This window comes from Paralichthys olivaceus, chromosome 12 (genome assembly GCF_024713975.1).
Source record: "Paralichthys olivaceus isolate ysfri-2021 chromosome 12, ASM2471397v2, whole genome shotgun sequence".
In the NCBI taxonomy this organism is placed as follows: Eukaryota; Metazoa; Chordata; class Actinopteri; order Pleuronectiformes; family Paralichthyidae; genus Paralichthys; species Paralichthys olivaceus.
In genome coordinates this window covers 21,966,080-21,981,634 of record NC_091104.1, presented here as the reverse complement: position 1 = coordinate 21,981,634, position 15,555 = coordinate 21,966,080, and the positions used below count along the sequence as shown (strand labels likewise).

The 15,555-nt window shown below is 40.5% G+C and overlaps 1 protein-coding gene across 11 annotated transcripts in view; it reads left to right on the top strand.

Moving 5' to 3' along the window:
• The window catches only part of ralgapa1 (Ral GTPase activating protein catalytic subunit alpha 1), a 72,186-nt gene that overhangs the window by 33,787 nt on the left and 22,844 nt on the right, over positions 1–15,555 (top strand). For all 11 annotated transcript variants that reach the window (XM_069535241.1, XM_069535240.1, XM_069535236.1 and 8 more), the window contains 8 exons: positions 341–974; positions 1,234–1,349; positions 2,345–2,469; positions 5,121–5,192; positions 5,838–5,961; positions 6,448–6,603; positions 9,421–9,579; positions 12,056–12,183. In XM_069535241.1, coding sequence (XP_069391342.1) covers positions 341–974; positions 1,234–1,349; positions 2,345–2,469; positions 5,121–5,192; positions 5,838–5,961; positions 6,448–6,603; positions 9,421–9,579; positions 12,056–12,183 — 1,514 coding nt within the window. The remainder of the gene's footprint in view (positions 1–340; positions 975–1,233; positions 1,350–2,344; positions 2,470–5,120; positions 5,193–5,837; positions 5,962–6,447; positions 6,604–9,420; positions 9,580–12,055; positions 12,184–15,555) is intronic.

Below are 15,555 nucleotides of genomic sequence, written 5' to 3'. Positions count from 1 at the left end.
TATCTCAAGGGAATTATTTTGAATTTGGCACACATGTTCACTTGGACTCAAAGATAAGTGATTACATTACAGTGATCAAAGGTCACAGTGACATTATATGAATCTGATAAAAATATGTAGAAATATGTACATGGAAACTGTACTGTTTGGTGGAGTTAGTTATTAAGTATATGTCAGATTGACAATCTACCAGTTTCAAAAGGAAAAACATAAGAGTAAAACAGTTTTTAAAAAGGTTTGAGGCAAATTATGTGTAATGTGTTGGGTTGATTTCTTAAATAAGGGTAAATAAATAATAATAAATAGTGAGAATCTACTTTTTACTTCTCCTGGTTCCTAGATCCGGTCAGAGTCTGGTGTACCAGGGGGAGGAATGACAGCTGGTCTGTCCTCTGCTCCTGCTTGTGTTCGTGTCATCATCCGCGATGTAGCCGGAAAACACTCCTGGGACTCCGCTGTTCTCTACGGCCCTCCGTTGTGTTCCCCAACCAGCCCTGCAAACACACTTTTAACACACACACAGTCATCCCACAGTGCAAATCTTCAGTCACGCAACTCACCGGGAGGTCTGCCGAAAAAGATGGAGGCAAAGAGAGAAGACAGCGTAGAGGAAGGGCAAGAGGAAAGGGAGGCAGAGGAGGGGGAAAGTGCCATGGAAAGTGAAAGGCAAGAGTTTCAGGCAGACGGGGAGGAGGAAGGAGATGACACGAAAGGAAGTGAGGAGGAAAAGGAAGAAGGGGAAAATGGGGAGGACGGGGAGGAGGAGGAGGAGGAGGAGGAGAAGGAGCACAGAATGGAGGGGGAGGAGGATCCTGGGGACTCTGGCTTGGAACCGTTTCTAGCACCGCCATTGGCTAAACGTGTGTGTCGCGAGGCGGTGCCAGCGTGGGATTCACTGAGAGAAGGTGATGATGCTCTGGATGAAATGCTGCAGTATCTGGGATACTCAAGCCCTGAGTGTCTACAGAGAGCAGGTACACACACACACACACACACACACACACACACACACACACACACACACACACACACACACACACACACACACACACACACACACACACACATACACATAACAGTTTTTCGTAATCGGAATTGTTTCTCATTCTGTTTATCAAAACAGAGGAACACCCATCCGTAATAACAACATTACACAACAACCTGATGCTCTAAAGAAAACCAAACACCAAATCTGATGAACAACTTATTTTGTCTTCTGATTGGTCCTCACAGGCATGCCGCTCAACATCCCCGCCCCTCCTCCAGCTTGCGTTTCGGAAAAGCAGGAGAACGATGTGATCAATGCCATCCTAAAGCAGAGTGCCGCTGAGAGAGAGTTCGTCCTTCATGTGTGTAGTGTTCATATTCATTTGAGTAGAATGAATCAAACCAGTTAGTTTCTGTATTTTCTATGCAGAAGCAGCAAGTGTGTACTTAGTGCATAGTGTCTCGGCTCGTACTACTCAACGGTAACATGAGGTTTCAACACCACTTGCTGTGAACAATAGTGAGGATGTGTTCCATCTCCAGTAGGGAAAGTGCACTAGTATCCCGGTTATGAGGCTTAGTCTTGGTTTAATCATGATATGGTGTTTACATGAAACATTTCAAAATCGTATTATTCGTATCCCTGTATACATAATAGATACAAGTATCCCAGTTACTCACAACTGTGTGTTATTTGATGATTATATTTTATTTGCATTTGATTCCTGTGTGGTTGCTATTGAAAATGAGGCTGCCCACTATAAAACCCTCTGTTAAGTGCCAACACCACACGACAAATTTGGCTTGTCCACCTTATTGCCAGCAATGGGAGACGAGAACAACAGCAAAACACGTCCTCAGCAGTGTTCAGAAACCGGGATCAGATGTATACATGCACCAGTATCCTGGTTACAGAGTCTTATAGCTTGTAAAATCGTGTTTCTCAAAACAAGGACAACCAGCACACTGAAATCAGGATATGAGGTTTACATGCCTAAACATAAAAACAGGTTATATAATAAAAAAACATGAATAACCAGAATACTAATGCATAGCTGTCAATGATGATGGATTCCATTCAGCTGCTTTAGTTTCAGGATGCTGGTATTGCTCATGCTAGCTCACTGTCTCAGAAAAAGTTATATTACATAGTACTAACAAGGGATTTTGTTGTTATACATCAAATAAGGCACCTACAACTCAGCTAGCTGCTGTGTTTACCAGTTTGTACGATTTGTTAGCAGAAAAATATGTTTTTCTGTTTCACACTTTTATAAAATGACTTCAACAACTTCAGTTTGCATATTTTTTTCTGTCCAGGCTTTTTTGTATAAAAGTTAAATGTGGGTTGTTTCAGAGAGGTGAGGAGTTGAACATGAGAGCACTGCAGCAGACTGAACCGGAGACCCAGACACCACAGTCAGCCTTCTACTACTGCAGACTACTCATCAACATACTGGGACTCAACTCCTGGGAGAAGAGGTGAGACCAGACACACGAGAGCCCAAATTAAAATCAATAACAATGTACCATGGGGTCTAAATGTCAGAAACAACTAGACATAACATTTTAATCTTGTTTTCTTACAAAACAAATGGAAGCAAGAATTTTCATTTGAAAGTTGATACTTACATGGATGTACATAGATTTGGCAACTTTGACATTAAAGGACACTTTTTCTGTGTGTGTATATATATATCTTTACACAAAATAACTCCATAAGTTATTAACATATCTTCACCAAACTTGGTTTAAGTATTAGTTGTAAGGGTATCTCAAGATGATTAACAAATTGGGGCTGATGGTTCTTGGGGCAGCGGCAGAGCAACAGACAAAGGCAGGTCTAAGACGGAACTCTGCCTGCCTGCAAAGCATGGTAAAAACCTTACAGATGTTTTAATAGGCCCCTGCAGCTGATGGTAAGCCTGACTCTGACAGTCATTGTGTGTGTGCGTCTGTGTGAGGTAGTGGGACAAAGAGCACTTGAGACAAAGCTTGTGCGGATATGCAACGCTCCTCTGATGTGTTTTATTATTCAGTTTGCTTTAACCTTTATCAGAATAAAAGACATTAAGTTAACTAAACTTGGACTTAAGTAATATTGTTTGCTACAAAGACGTTGCTGTAATCCATAGCCTACTGGTTGCTGTCGGACATATGTGGGGAGCCCTTTATTCATTTTTTTGTCTCCTCTCGAACAAATCAAATGCTTGTTGAATGGAAATGAGACAAAAACTCACAGCATTTTTTACTAATTAGACACTATTCACATGGCACATTTCATCTTCTCAATGACTCTGGGTTAAAATACACAATGTCAAGGCATCACTTTAAATGTGTCTGGCCAGCTAATGGACACTCATCTCTCCTTATGCTTTATCCAGGGAATTACACCGTCTGCATTCAGCCTGCACAATAGACTTTTTAACACTGTGGGCTTGTGTGTGTGTGCGTGCGTGTGTCTCTGTGATAATGAGTAATAGTACCCTATTGATCAGACTCAACCCATTTGTAGTTAGAATAAAAGGCAGTAGTTGAAGGAGAAAAGATGGATGGCAAATCACAGAATGGGATGACTAAGGCACATGTAGATGTAGAAATAGAATATAAAGCAGAAAAAAAAAGAAATGGAACCAAAATAAATGAGTGAATATGGGAATAAATTAGCCTAAAGAAACTGAAAAACAAGGACAGAGATTGCCTAATCATCTGTAATTGTCCCCTTATGTCTCTCTCCAGGTATTCATATGGGACATAACAGACACTGAGATGCTGACAGTCACCTCTGTGTGTGTGTGTGTGTGTGTGTGTGTGTGTGTGTGTGTGTGTGTGTGTGTGTGTGTGTGTGTGTGTGTGTGTGTGTGTGTGTGTCAGTGTCAGTGTGTGTGTGTGTGTCCTTGTCCTCCTTTTATGCTTTTTCCCTATAATCCAGGATGTAAATGGAGTCTTTGAGAGCAGAGAATGAGGCCATTACCAAGTATCAGTTTAATAAAGAGCAAATAGCTGTCTCACTCTCCATCTCTTTATCTCCCGCTCCTTCTCTCTTTTTCCTCTATCTAAGAGTGAAAAAAATGATATGTCATTATCAGTCCACTCCAAGCTTCGCTGCTCGAGTCGTGTTTTTTACATCAGCCGTGCCAAGGTTGGTGGCTGGTCCCTGGGACATTTTGAACTTTCCTGGACGAGTTGATCTGTATGAAAGGCTTTTGTTTTCATTATTATCTTTTTTTAGTTTGGACCCTGAAAAGGTTGATGACACGAGCCACGGGCAGCATGACATGTTGCTGATTTGTAATACAATAAATAATGTGTATTTGTAAGGGGGCAGTCTGGGAACCTGTAGAAGAGGTACATCTGAAACCCTCTCTCCATTTACCTTTTCATTGTTGGAACTGCAAATTTTATGAAACAGACCATCCAACATGCACGACTTCTTCGTGTAGTAATTGGCCAGCTGTGCTGAGTTGAGAAAGTATGCAGGCTTTGAACGTCTCCTTAAGCTTTCTTTATCATTCTTTAGTAATTCTGTCATTTTTCTGTGAACAAATGAGCTCAACACTGAATAATTTTGATTATCTCCTCTGTATGACAATTCACTTTGGGGTACATCTTCCTTCAGAGTCTGTCATCTTTTAAGCTTAAACTAACCTGTAGTAACAAAATTAAAATATGTTTTACGAAAGTCATGCAACAAGCTTATGCTGCAGAGTAACATTTTCTTAATCAAAGATATATTTTAAATTTTGATGAAAAATGAGGATACATAATTGTGTATATATATAATTGTTAATCCTTTTTGTGCTGATGGATTTTGTGCTCTCCAGTCTGGCAATGATGAAGCTGCTGTATTAAACAACGTCATAGCATCTTTTTTACCTTCCCAAAGGTCTTGGGAACTAATAATTTCTTTTTTTCCAGCTTTTGTGGTCCGTTTGGTCCTGCCAGGTCTATGACACACCTAATGAGCTGTCAGGGGAATTATTCTAACTTTTTTAAGAATAGAAAATGGTCACAAAAACAGGCAACAAGCCAAGAATAAGGAAAGACAAGTTGCCAGATAATGTTGGAGAGGAAGGAGTAAGCATAACTTTGGATAATGATTCCTAACCCATGCATGTATCTGTGTCTTGCAGGAGTAACTTTCATTTGTTGAGAAAGAATGAGAAGTTACTGAGAGAACTGAAGAACCTGGACTCACGGCAATGGTAAAAAAAAAAAAAGTTACTGCTGTCCTTCCTCTATCTCCACTTTTAGATATTTTTATTTATTGTTTGACAGTTTATTTATTCCTCCTCTTTCTGATTTAAATGGGAAATAGCAGAGTTTAGTTCTTCTAAAAACATTAAATGTTCATCAAATATTGATTTTTACTGTTTCATCTCCCTCACTCTTAATGTGTTCCCTAATCCCAGTCTGATTTGTGGAAATTAAATATAATGCCCTAATAATAAACATGTCTGCCCCCCCCCCTCCAATTTGTTATTTAGAGCAACATATAACTCCCTGCAAATAGTTAGAGAATATGATTGGACAGGGTCTTAAATCGAATGTAATCTGCTACTGAAAATGCATAGAGTAGAAGAATTTAAATATACATTCATTTCCAAAGTTATAGTGACATTTACGTCATGATTTCTAATCTACTGTCTGATTGAGATAATGTGCAGAAGACTTAAGTGGCATCCCATTCCACCGTGAAGTTATCATTACACTGGGGTTAAAGGGGATGTACTTGAGTACAATTTTGGTTCAAACAAATAGAACTTATAGAAAATATCTGTTTCTATCCTAACAATTTATTTTCTGGTGATGGTTAATATCATTTTTCCTTTTCCTTCCTTCTCTTTCAGCCGTGAGACCCATAAAATCGCAGTATTTTATGTGGCTGAGGGCCAAGAAGACAAACACTCCATCCTCACCAACACAACAGGCAGCCAGGCCTATGAAGACTTTGTCTCTGGACTGGGCTGGGAGGTTTGAATCCATTTATTCAAATCATCTTAATAATAATAATAATTCTCTATAAAGAATGTATTGTGTATTGCTGCATCTAATTATCTGCAATTTATATTTTATATCATCAGACAGTGTAACCTTTTAAAGATTGTTACACTTATAGAAAAAACTATGTTGGTCAAGTGGTGAAAATAATTATTTCCTGCGTGTCAAAATTTTCAGCAGATGTTCACAACCATTGTGTGTGGCAAATATGCTTTGTGTGTTTTGATGTGAAGTGTTTGTGTGAAGCAGCAGCGCTGACACAAGAAGCAGGCAAAAAAATTGAAGAACAGAGAAAAGAAACATCTCTAATCAAACTTCTATTAGCAATGCAAATGTTCCTTCTTTTTTTTAAGTGACCAGAGAAACTTATTTAATATGTCAACATTTTATCTTGATCAATTTTTGTATTTTAGGCTTTAAGGCAGTTAAAGTGTGTTTGTGTGTGTGTTTGACACTTAGGTGGACCTCACCACTCATTGTGGCTTCATGGGAGGTCTCCAAAGGAACCGCAGTACAGGCCAGACCACTCCTTACTACGCCACTTCTACCACCGAGGTTATCTTCCATGTCTCCACCCGCATGCCCCATGACCAAGACCACAACCTCACCAAGAAGGTAACACACACAAACACACACAAACACACACACACACACACACACACACACACACACACACACACACACACACACACACACGACTGGTGCTTTGACACTCAGGGGTGTTAATGGAAGTATACAGCTTCCCGGTGTTCACTCTCCCTTTTCCAGTTATTGAAGGGCCACTAATCACTTGTGTGTTGCAGGGTGATTTTGTAGAACACACAAACACCGTGGCCTTTTAGAATTTTCAGATGGTAATGTGTGTGTCTTGTTGTCCTGTGATGTGACTACCAATAATTACCAGGCCCTTTTCTTGCTCTAATATCGGATAAATAAAAATAGACATGTGAAATGAGAGGAGTTGAAAAAAGCATCTCTACTCCTCTTTCCTACCCTTTCTCTGCTTCCCACTGATATTGCAAATGAGCATTGGGTGGTATACGCACGCACACACCCAAACACACACACACCCACAAGTCTGTTGATGTCAATGTTTCTGCAGCACACCAATGTTTCCAATAATTCTTAGTAGCAATCACATCTGTGTTTGTGCATGGTGCGGGCTTGTATCAGTGTCTAGGCAGGCAGGTTTATTGTGTGTGTCTGTCTGTGTCGGTGTGTGTGTGTGTGTGTACGCACACCTGTCAACCCTCAGGCACTGGGCACTCTGCACATGGCCATAATGTCCCTTTAATCAGATCATACTTCCTGCTTCTCGGCCTATCACGTTGCTGCAGGCTCATGATTGGATTATCATCGCCTGGTCTGACACCATCCTTCTCCGTGATCAGCTGATGGCCCAATCAAACACGCATACTCAAATACACACACACACACACACACACACACACACACACACACACACACACACACACACATACTATAAACCTGTTTAACTTCACACAAACACACATCCACTAAGGGCATTATTCACATCAGTCTGCACAAACAACCACACAACTGTAAATTTGTGCTGTTGTTGGACACGGAAACACACGCGCACAGGCTTCCAAACACACACACTCACAGTTTGACGAGTATGTCCCCAAAGAGGTTAAACTGACAAATGTACACATGTTCATACTGGCAGGCATTTATCATCCATTGTCCTGCCACACACACCTGCACATACACACTGCAGTGTGAATTTAGTCCACTGCAGGGCATTTGTCCAGTTCTCACTCGTTGCAGTGTGTTCTGGTTCCTCTCGTATAACATCTGCATGAAACATGATTAAAAGCATTAAAGCTACATTTAAAAACCGAAATGGCTCAGAGAAGCACATCAGACATTAAGACTCCACTTTGCCTCATCAGACTGTGTCATCTAGTTGCTCTGACGCCCAAAATTACTGCCTGAAAACCCATAATTCTCACTCAGTAAATGCAGCAGTGGCAGGGCCCCTTACTTCTCAGTATCACTGTGAGTTGAGCATCTCGCTGACACTTTGAATTGCAAGCCACCGTCAGGGGAAAGTGCTTCTAAAAGATTTATTTTAAGTAGAACTTGATAATTACACATCCATTCCTCACACATTTTCCAAATTGTGCTCAATATATCAAGATTAATTTGACCTATAACTTAGTGCAGTCAAGTAAATTCATGTCGTCAGTGGGTGAAGTGACTTTCCAAATATGATGAATAATGTACCAAGTTCTCCAGACATCCATAATTCTCCATGTATTCAACTTCAGGTTTAGCTGCTTTCAGACATTCACTTTACTCACAGAGTAATTCTCCTGACATTCTCTAGAAGGGCTACATGTGAGAATGCATGTTGGTCAACACGCGACAGTTAAAAAACTAAAAAGAAGAATACAAATATCAGGAAATGGAAATGAGGTGCCGCACTTGTAGAAGACACAGATGAGGATGTCAAGAGAGCTTTTGGTGATAAGGGCTGATGCCTGTGTCGATGTGCTGTCAACAAAAGCACAGCAGAATGCAGCGGAATTAATAAGTTGCATCCTGTCTCTGCCTGCTACACCACCCCTCACCTAAACGCTCCTGAGATCTCAGTGTTGTTGTCAGCACATCTTAGTGAAGAATCTCCTGCTGCATTGTTCATGTGTGAAAGGCAACCTTCGGACAATGTCCAGACCCAATTGTACGAACATTCCCAAATTACCAAATTACAAATTACATTTTATCACATGGTGTCCTGATATACAACGTGGGTCAGTTTTCCGGGGTAACAGAGTCTTTCATATTATGCAGATAAATGTTACATCTTTAAAAACCTTGACAGAGATCAAGTTAATCCAGTTAAAGACACATTTAAAAGGAAATGTCTTGTGTTTGTCTCAGGACCAAGGCCAAGAGCGACAGCCATCTTACAGTGTGACACACCTGTGTGTGTGTGTGTGTGTGTGTGTGTGTGTGTGTGTGTGTGTGCGTGTGCGTGTGCGTGCGTGTGCGTGTGCGTGCGTGTGTACGAGCGCTTTTCACCAGACAAGGTTAATGATAGAGCTGTCACCAGCCCTGACTGTCGTCCACTGAGTGAATGTGAACCCCACACAAACATCCATTACACAGCGTCAGTGTTGATCCCATCTGTCTTCCAGCCCGCACTCCATCTTTCCTGAGCTTCACTCTGTCTTCGTGTCCACTCTCCATCTTCACACACTCACTCCATCACCCTCTGGGCCACCTACAACATGTTCCTGCTCAAAATCAAAAGCCTTGAGTTTATGATAGATACTGCCTATTTTTGGTATTGACTTAGTTTGTGTTGTTTATGCTGTGCAATGACAAATGTGAGGTGTATATATGTTTTGGATTTTGGTGTTAATATTTCTTTTCTCCTCTTTTCATTTGCCTCTACGCCTCCAGCTGAGACACCTGGGTAATGACGAGGTCCACATCGTCTGGTCGGAACATTCCAGAGACTACCGTCGAGGAATCATCCCCACTGAGTTTGGAGATGTGCTAATCATCATCTACCCCATGAAGAACCACATGTACTCCATCCATATTCTCAAAAAACCTGAGGTAGGAAGAATGTGCAGCATTTTGATACTGGACTCAAACTGCCAGTTGTCAATATTTTGTGCAATTACTCAGCAGCTACGAACACATTTCAGTGTTTCCTCAGAATCCTTATTATTGAGTGAAAATGCCTCTGAAACAGCAAGACACTCATTAAATCCTGGGATTATAATTCAGCCTCCCTCTGGGCTAATCGCTCATAACTATACACGTAACACATTGTGGAAAGGTAATGGTAGTAGGAATCGTTGGCCAATCAGTGTAATTTTTAGCCATGCTAGTGACTCGGCTCTATGGATGTTGGTTGGTTGCTTGGCCGGTCCTCTCACGTCAACCCGACTTGCATAATAAACATTCAATAGGTTTTGTTTGGTTTAATGATACTAAGTTTGATGATCCCCTGGTGTTTCCTGTAGCAAGTACTCATGCTGGTCAGAGCTGGTTCACCTTGCAAACCTTTTCAGAACCAGTTTGCTCTTCTGTTGGCTAGAGCCACATCATTACGTCACCATATATGTCACTGTCTACTTCTCTGATTTCCCAGCAACAAGCTAGGGTTGGGCGATTGGACAAATATATCATTAATCATTGATTGGCTGAGCCCATCACCAGTGGGGGGGTTTCTGGGCTGTTTGGGTGATTTGACATTTTATTTGGCTAAAATAAGGATCTGCCTCATCACATCAAACTGAAATTAACCTAGAAGAAAATTAACCTACAAACGGACACTTATTATATATTATATGAATCTCTCTCTATCTGTCATTATAGTTAAGACATGTACATGTGGACATAATGCAATTGAGATCAGAATAGGCCACATGTTTTAATTTGTGAATTGCTTCAGCCTTTCCCAGAGAATTAATTCAATCTATGGTGGTAACGGGGGTGTACTTGCATGAAGGTCACTGTCCCGTAACTGATTATGAAAAAAACAAGTTCCTGTGTGAAAAAAAGAAAGAACTGCATAACATAACACAACTGCAGCTGAATCTATGAGGTCTGACTGTATGCGTGGATGCAGGTGCAGTAGCGCTGCACACATCAAGTTGGAGATTATGATTATTATTATGAAAAGGGTAAAAAAGTTTTTGCTCATTGTGAAACTGTGGTGAGAAAAATTAGAATATGGTGCGCGGCTAGATCATTAATGGGAAACTTTGTGCTTCTTCTGAGCTAGACTTTATTAGGTTAAGGTACTCAGAAAAAAATGCTATTTACATGGCAGTATCTTATTCAGACTATTGTATCAATCTGTAGTATCAAAATATTTGTGGCCAAGTAGAAGTTTAAACTTACTGTGAATCTGGGGAAAAAAATCTGTTAACGGGGTTGCAACTTGTGTGCAGAGGAACAAATGCACAGAGACCGATCAGTTGTCCAAATGGTTTACAATCTCACAGGAGACGGTCTAATGTCACACGTGATGAGTTACAGAGATTTCAGATTTAGGACATGCTTAATTTAACTTTAATTTATTCTACAAACCATTTAAATTGTTTATAAAATATCTGAGAAAATCCTTTCCTCAAGTTGGAAAGGCTATGCCATGCGATTGAAAGATCCAGTTAAGGCTTTCATAAAACTTTTTTGACAAATGGGGCCAAACATTCTGAAATCCAAAGATTTATCCAGGTTAATTATTTAATTGATGGAAATCATTAATGTGGAATCACAGAAAAGGCTCTGCTTTTAATCAGTTTTGTTGCCAGTGAATTTGCCTCATCAAATTGTATGATTAAGCTCTAGATAATGCATCTGTATTGTGTATGCGTGTATTTAGAGAGTCTATGAGTCGAGTAGCAATAAAAGTTGAAACATGCAGACAGTGTTTTGGTTCATAATTTCTTGTTTCCTACCAGACTACCCAGATGTACACAGATATGCATCCAGATTGACTAACAATCCTAGAGAGAGTCTTGCCCTGAGTCTTGCTGCTCTGTTTAATGTATCGGTCTAAAACACACAGACATTAATACAACAGCAATGATATCATAACTCTATTTTAAACAAGAGCTAACACAATAAAATGCTACTTTTTTCTCTATGACATAGATACCACAGCACTAATAACATAACCTTATTCCGTTTCATTCATTCTACAAGCAAAAATATTGAATTATCATGAATCCAAAAACAAGTTAGATAAGATATTCTCTGTGTTGTCGTCCTGAAAGCGCTGTGTTCAGTCACAGAGTGCATGGCTCGGAGACCTGGTCTGCAAATAAATTCAATAAAAAGTCTGACATTATTCTCTTGGTGGATTCCACAAGCAAAGCAGTGAATCAAATCAGAAAACCATTGCCTCAAACAGTATGTCATTAACAGAAAACCGCCTTGTCAGTCATTACTTGTCAGGCCAGAGAATGTTTTACTTCATAAAATATCTTGACTTTTGTGTCTTTGAAAGGTTTTATGTTTGCAGGAAGTTCAATTCTTAACTACAAATCAAACACAAACTCTTTATTTTTGACTCTAGGTGCCGTTCTTTGGTCCACTCTTTGACGGGGCCATAGTGGACATGAAGATCTTGCCCACCATGGTCAGAGCCACAGCCATCAATGCCAGTCGAGCTCTCAAGTCCCTCATTCCTCTCTACCAGAACTTGTATCCTTTGAAAATCCGAAACTCAGAATATACAAAATCAGGATCAGAGGCTAAAGGTATGTAATATGAACCTTTATTCGCCATTTTTTGTGCTCTTGGCTTCATTTCTGTCCGCACGTTGACATAACATGTGTCAAGTTCTTTAAAAAGTTTGTCGGCTTTGTTCATTATTCAGTTTTCATTCATTCATTTATTTATTTCAAACATGTTACAACAATAAATAGTAAGAAAGTAGCGTTTCCCACAGAATGAATTAAATCCATGGTAGTAACTGGGGTGCATATGCATGGACAGTGAAAGTATTATGGACAGCATGTCTCTTTTCTTCAGTTGTTCCATATTTTACCTCCTTTGATTTTGATGCAAAGATATATTTTAGCATTTGTCCTTGCTTACTGTTTTTTCAACATACATACACCATTCCTTTCAAGTTTCTAGGTCTTTCTGATTTGCCTGCCAACTTTATGTTGTTAGAATATATCTGTGCTGCTGTGGAAGCTAATGTGCGTGTGAGCGTGAATGTTGGTTATCATTGAGCTCAAGTGTGAAGAATAGCAAATCAATGTCCAGCGGCTTTTTCGGCTTTCATAGTATAAGTGCTAGTGTGATGGTGTGACATGTTTAGCTGGCTCTGGAGTGCTACATATATCATGGATGTGTGTGTTTGTTATGCGCAGCTACACATCTAAAGTTGGGATAGTGTGTGTGCAAGAGAGAGAGAGAGAGAGAGTGTGTGTGTGAAGAGAAACAGACAGGTGTGTATGTAGTCTTTCTGTTTGATCCCATGCAATCGTAGTCTGGTTGGAACAAGCCCAGCGGTCAATATTTATCGATGACTACTTTCTAACTCTGTTTCTAAATGAGGGGTTTTGCTCTCTGCTCTTACACACAGATACTCATGCACACACAAATACGCACTGTCTTTATCCACATGGAGGATTACATTTAAATGGACACCGTTGAAGTATAATAACACATGTACATTCATGTTAAGCAAATATTTTCAATCATTGATTTCTTTATCATGAAGCATGTGAACAGGGGATTGTTTTCATATTTGAATCCTACATTGATTCAGTTTGTATTTGGCTCTTTTTCTTCACTGCCTTTATTGGCACATTGCTACGTTCCTTGGTGCACCATTGCCACTACCTGTTGTTAAGTTGAAACTGACAGCAGGATTTAAACCATACAGCTTTGACCTTTGTGAATGGCCCAACAGTCCGTCTTATGTAACCACATTCACAAAAAACCCTTGGTCCAGATTCGCACCAAGATTTGACAGTTTCTTCCACCAAGTTTCATGGTAATCCGTCCAGTGGGTTTTTTGAATTCAGCCTAACATACACACAGACATAGAGACGCTTGCACTCTAATATATAGGTGTGTGTGAGACTGCTAAATATTTGGTATCATGACATCCCTGCTAAGTGGTTTGCAAAACTCGACCAAGGCCAATCAATCCTACGCACTACGTCTTATAATAATAATAAAAAGTAGTCTGATAAGCTGCTTCAAAATGATCATTGATCACATGTCTGATTTTTTACATCTAAATCTATTATTTCCTAAAAAACTGAAAAAATGCAGTGTTAGGAAAGTGATCTGCCCCACTAACCACCGCTCTTCCCTGGTCCATGTCTCCATCCAAGCTTGGTGCTAGTCAATTATCTACATTTAACATAACAAATGTTTACAAATGCTTACAAAGATTGAGAGCTGCTAATGACATACAAGAGCAATAGCAGTCTGAGGAGGATCATCTGAGCATTGTGTCAGCAGGAGAAAGGCCTTCTCCATAACTGGTTCAGTCCCTCCAGTCAAGGATCAGACGGCAGCAACAAGTGGTCAAACACTGACAACTGCAATATCCTATCCTACTGTAGGGATCTCACTGTGGTCACTTGCTATTCTACAACAATAATTAAGTCACACGGTCTAAACTTGCAATCACTCTATTCAGAGAGTGGCTGCTGACTCAAAGATGTAAATATCTAATCCACTTGTTCATTACAACCCACTCTTTTGAACGGTCATCCCTCCAATAAAACACAACTAGAATAACAATTTCATTTTTTTGTTTTTCTCACCCAATGTCCTCTCTTCTTGACTCCATTCTTTAAGTCATTACGTCACCTATACCTAAGTTTAATTCTCCTCTTTGTGTCCTCCCTTCTTCCTCTGTTCTCTTTGACCTTCTTTACCGCATCCCTCATCTCTCCTTCACCACCGTTCGTCTCATCACCTTCATGTTGCCTCTTGGCCCTCATCTCTTATTTCTCTGTCTGCCCTCGCACCCAACTTTTGTCATGCTCCCTTCTCTTTCTCCTCCCTCTCCTCCTTCTCTTCTCCTCCCCTACCTTCCCTCTGTTCAGAAAGACAATATGAGTGTTTGAGGTAATGCTCGCCAAGAAGTGGGGGGAAGGAGGAGGTTGGAGAAGCCATTTTGCTTTGCCTCGTCCACCTAGCGAGATGGAGAGATTGTTAGAGAGATTGCTCAGTGTGGGGCTCGAGCTCGTATCTAATTCCTCCCCGACCCCATTGTGTTTGAGCGTGCATGTGCACTTTCTTGCACATATACATGTTTCACCTTGTGTGTGTGCGTGCGTGTGCATTTTGTGATTCCAGCCATCATGAGTGAGTGTGCAGACATGTAGACAGCTCTACAGTTGTGTTTGTGCGTCTTGCTACATCTTTTGTGCACATCTGTGTGTGTCTGTGTGGCCGTGTACACAAGCCCGATGACACACCACGCATCCTCGTTCGGAGGTGTTTGAGTGTGTCTGTGAGTGTCCTGGTGTGTATTGATTGGTGGTAGCAGCAATTCGATGTCTCTGACAGGCTGAATTACAGTAATCAGTCATTATTGACTCCCCATCTCTCCACTACGCACACCTCTCCCCTCCCATTCTCTGCCTCCCCTCCTCTCCCTCCCTCCTCTGCCCTCTACTTCTGTGACACCTTTTTTCTTTCCTTTTCTCTCTCCGCCTCTGAATGTCCACCATAGCGTCCCTCTGTGTCTCGTTGTGCGCTCATTTTTTCTTCTCCTGTCTTGTGTCACTCCCTGCTGCTCATCATCATTTCTCTGTCTCTCTAATTCCGTCCCTGTATTTGCTCTTCTGTCTCTATAACTCCTTTATCTCAGGCCATCTCCGTTTCTCCTTCTATCTCTGTGTTATTGTCTGTTTTTCTTCTTTCTCAGATTTTTTTACATTTCTTTTTTCATTAAGTTGCTCAGATGTTTTCTTACTCATTTCTCTTCTTTACTGCTCATCCTCTCTAAACTTAATTATCATGATGTAATAAAAACTTTATCCTTATCTTGTGAACATTTTTAAGACAACCAAACAATCGATGATACAAGAGAATGCA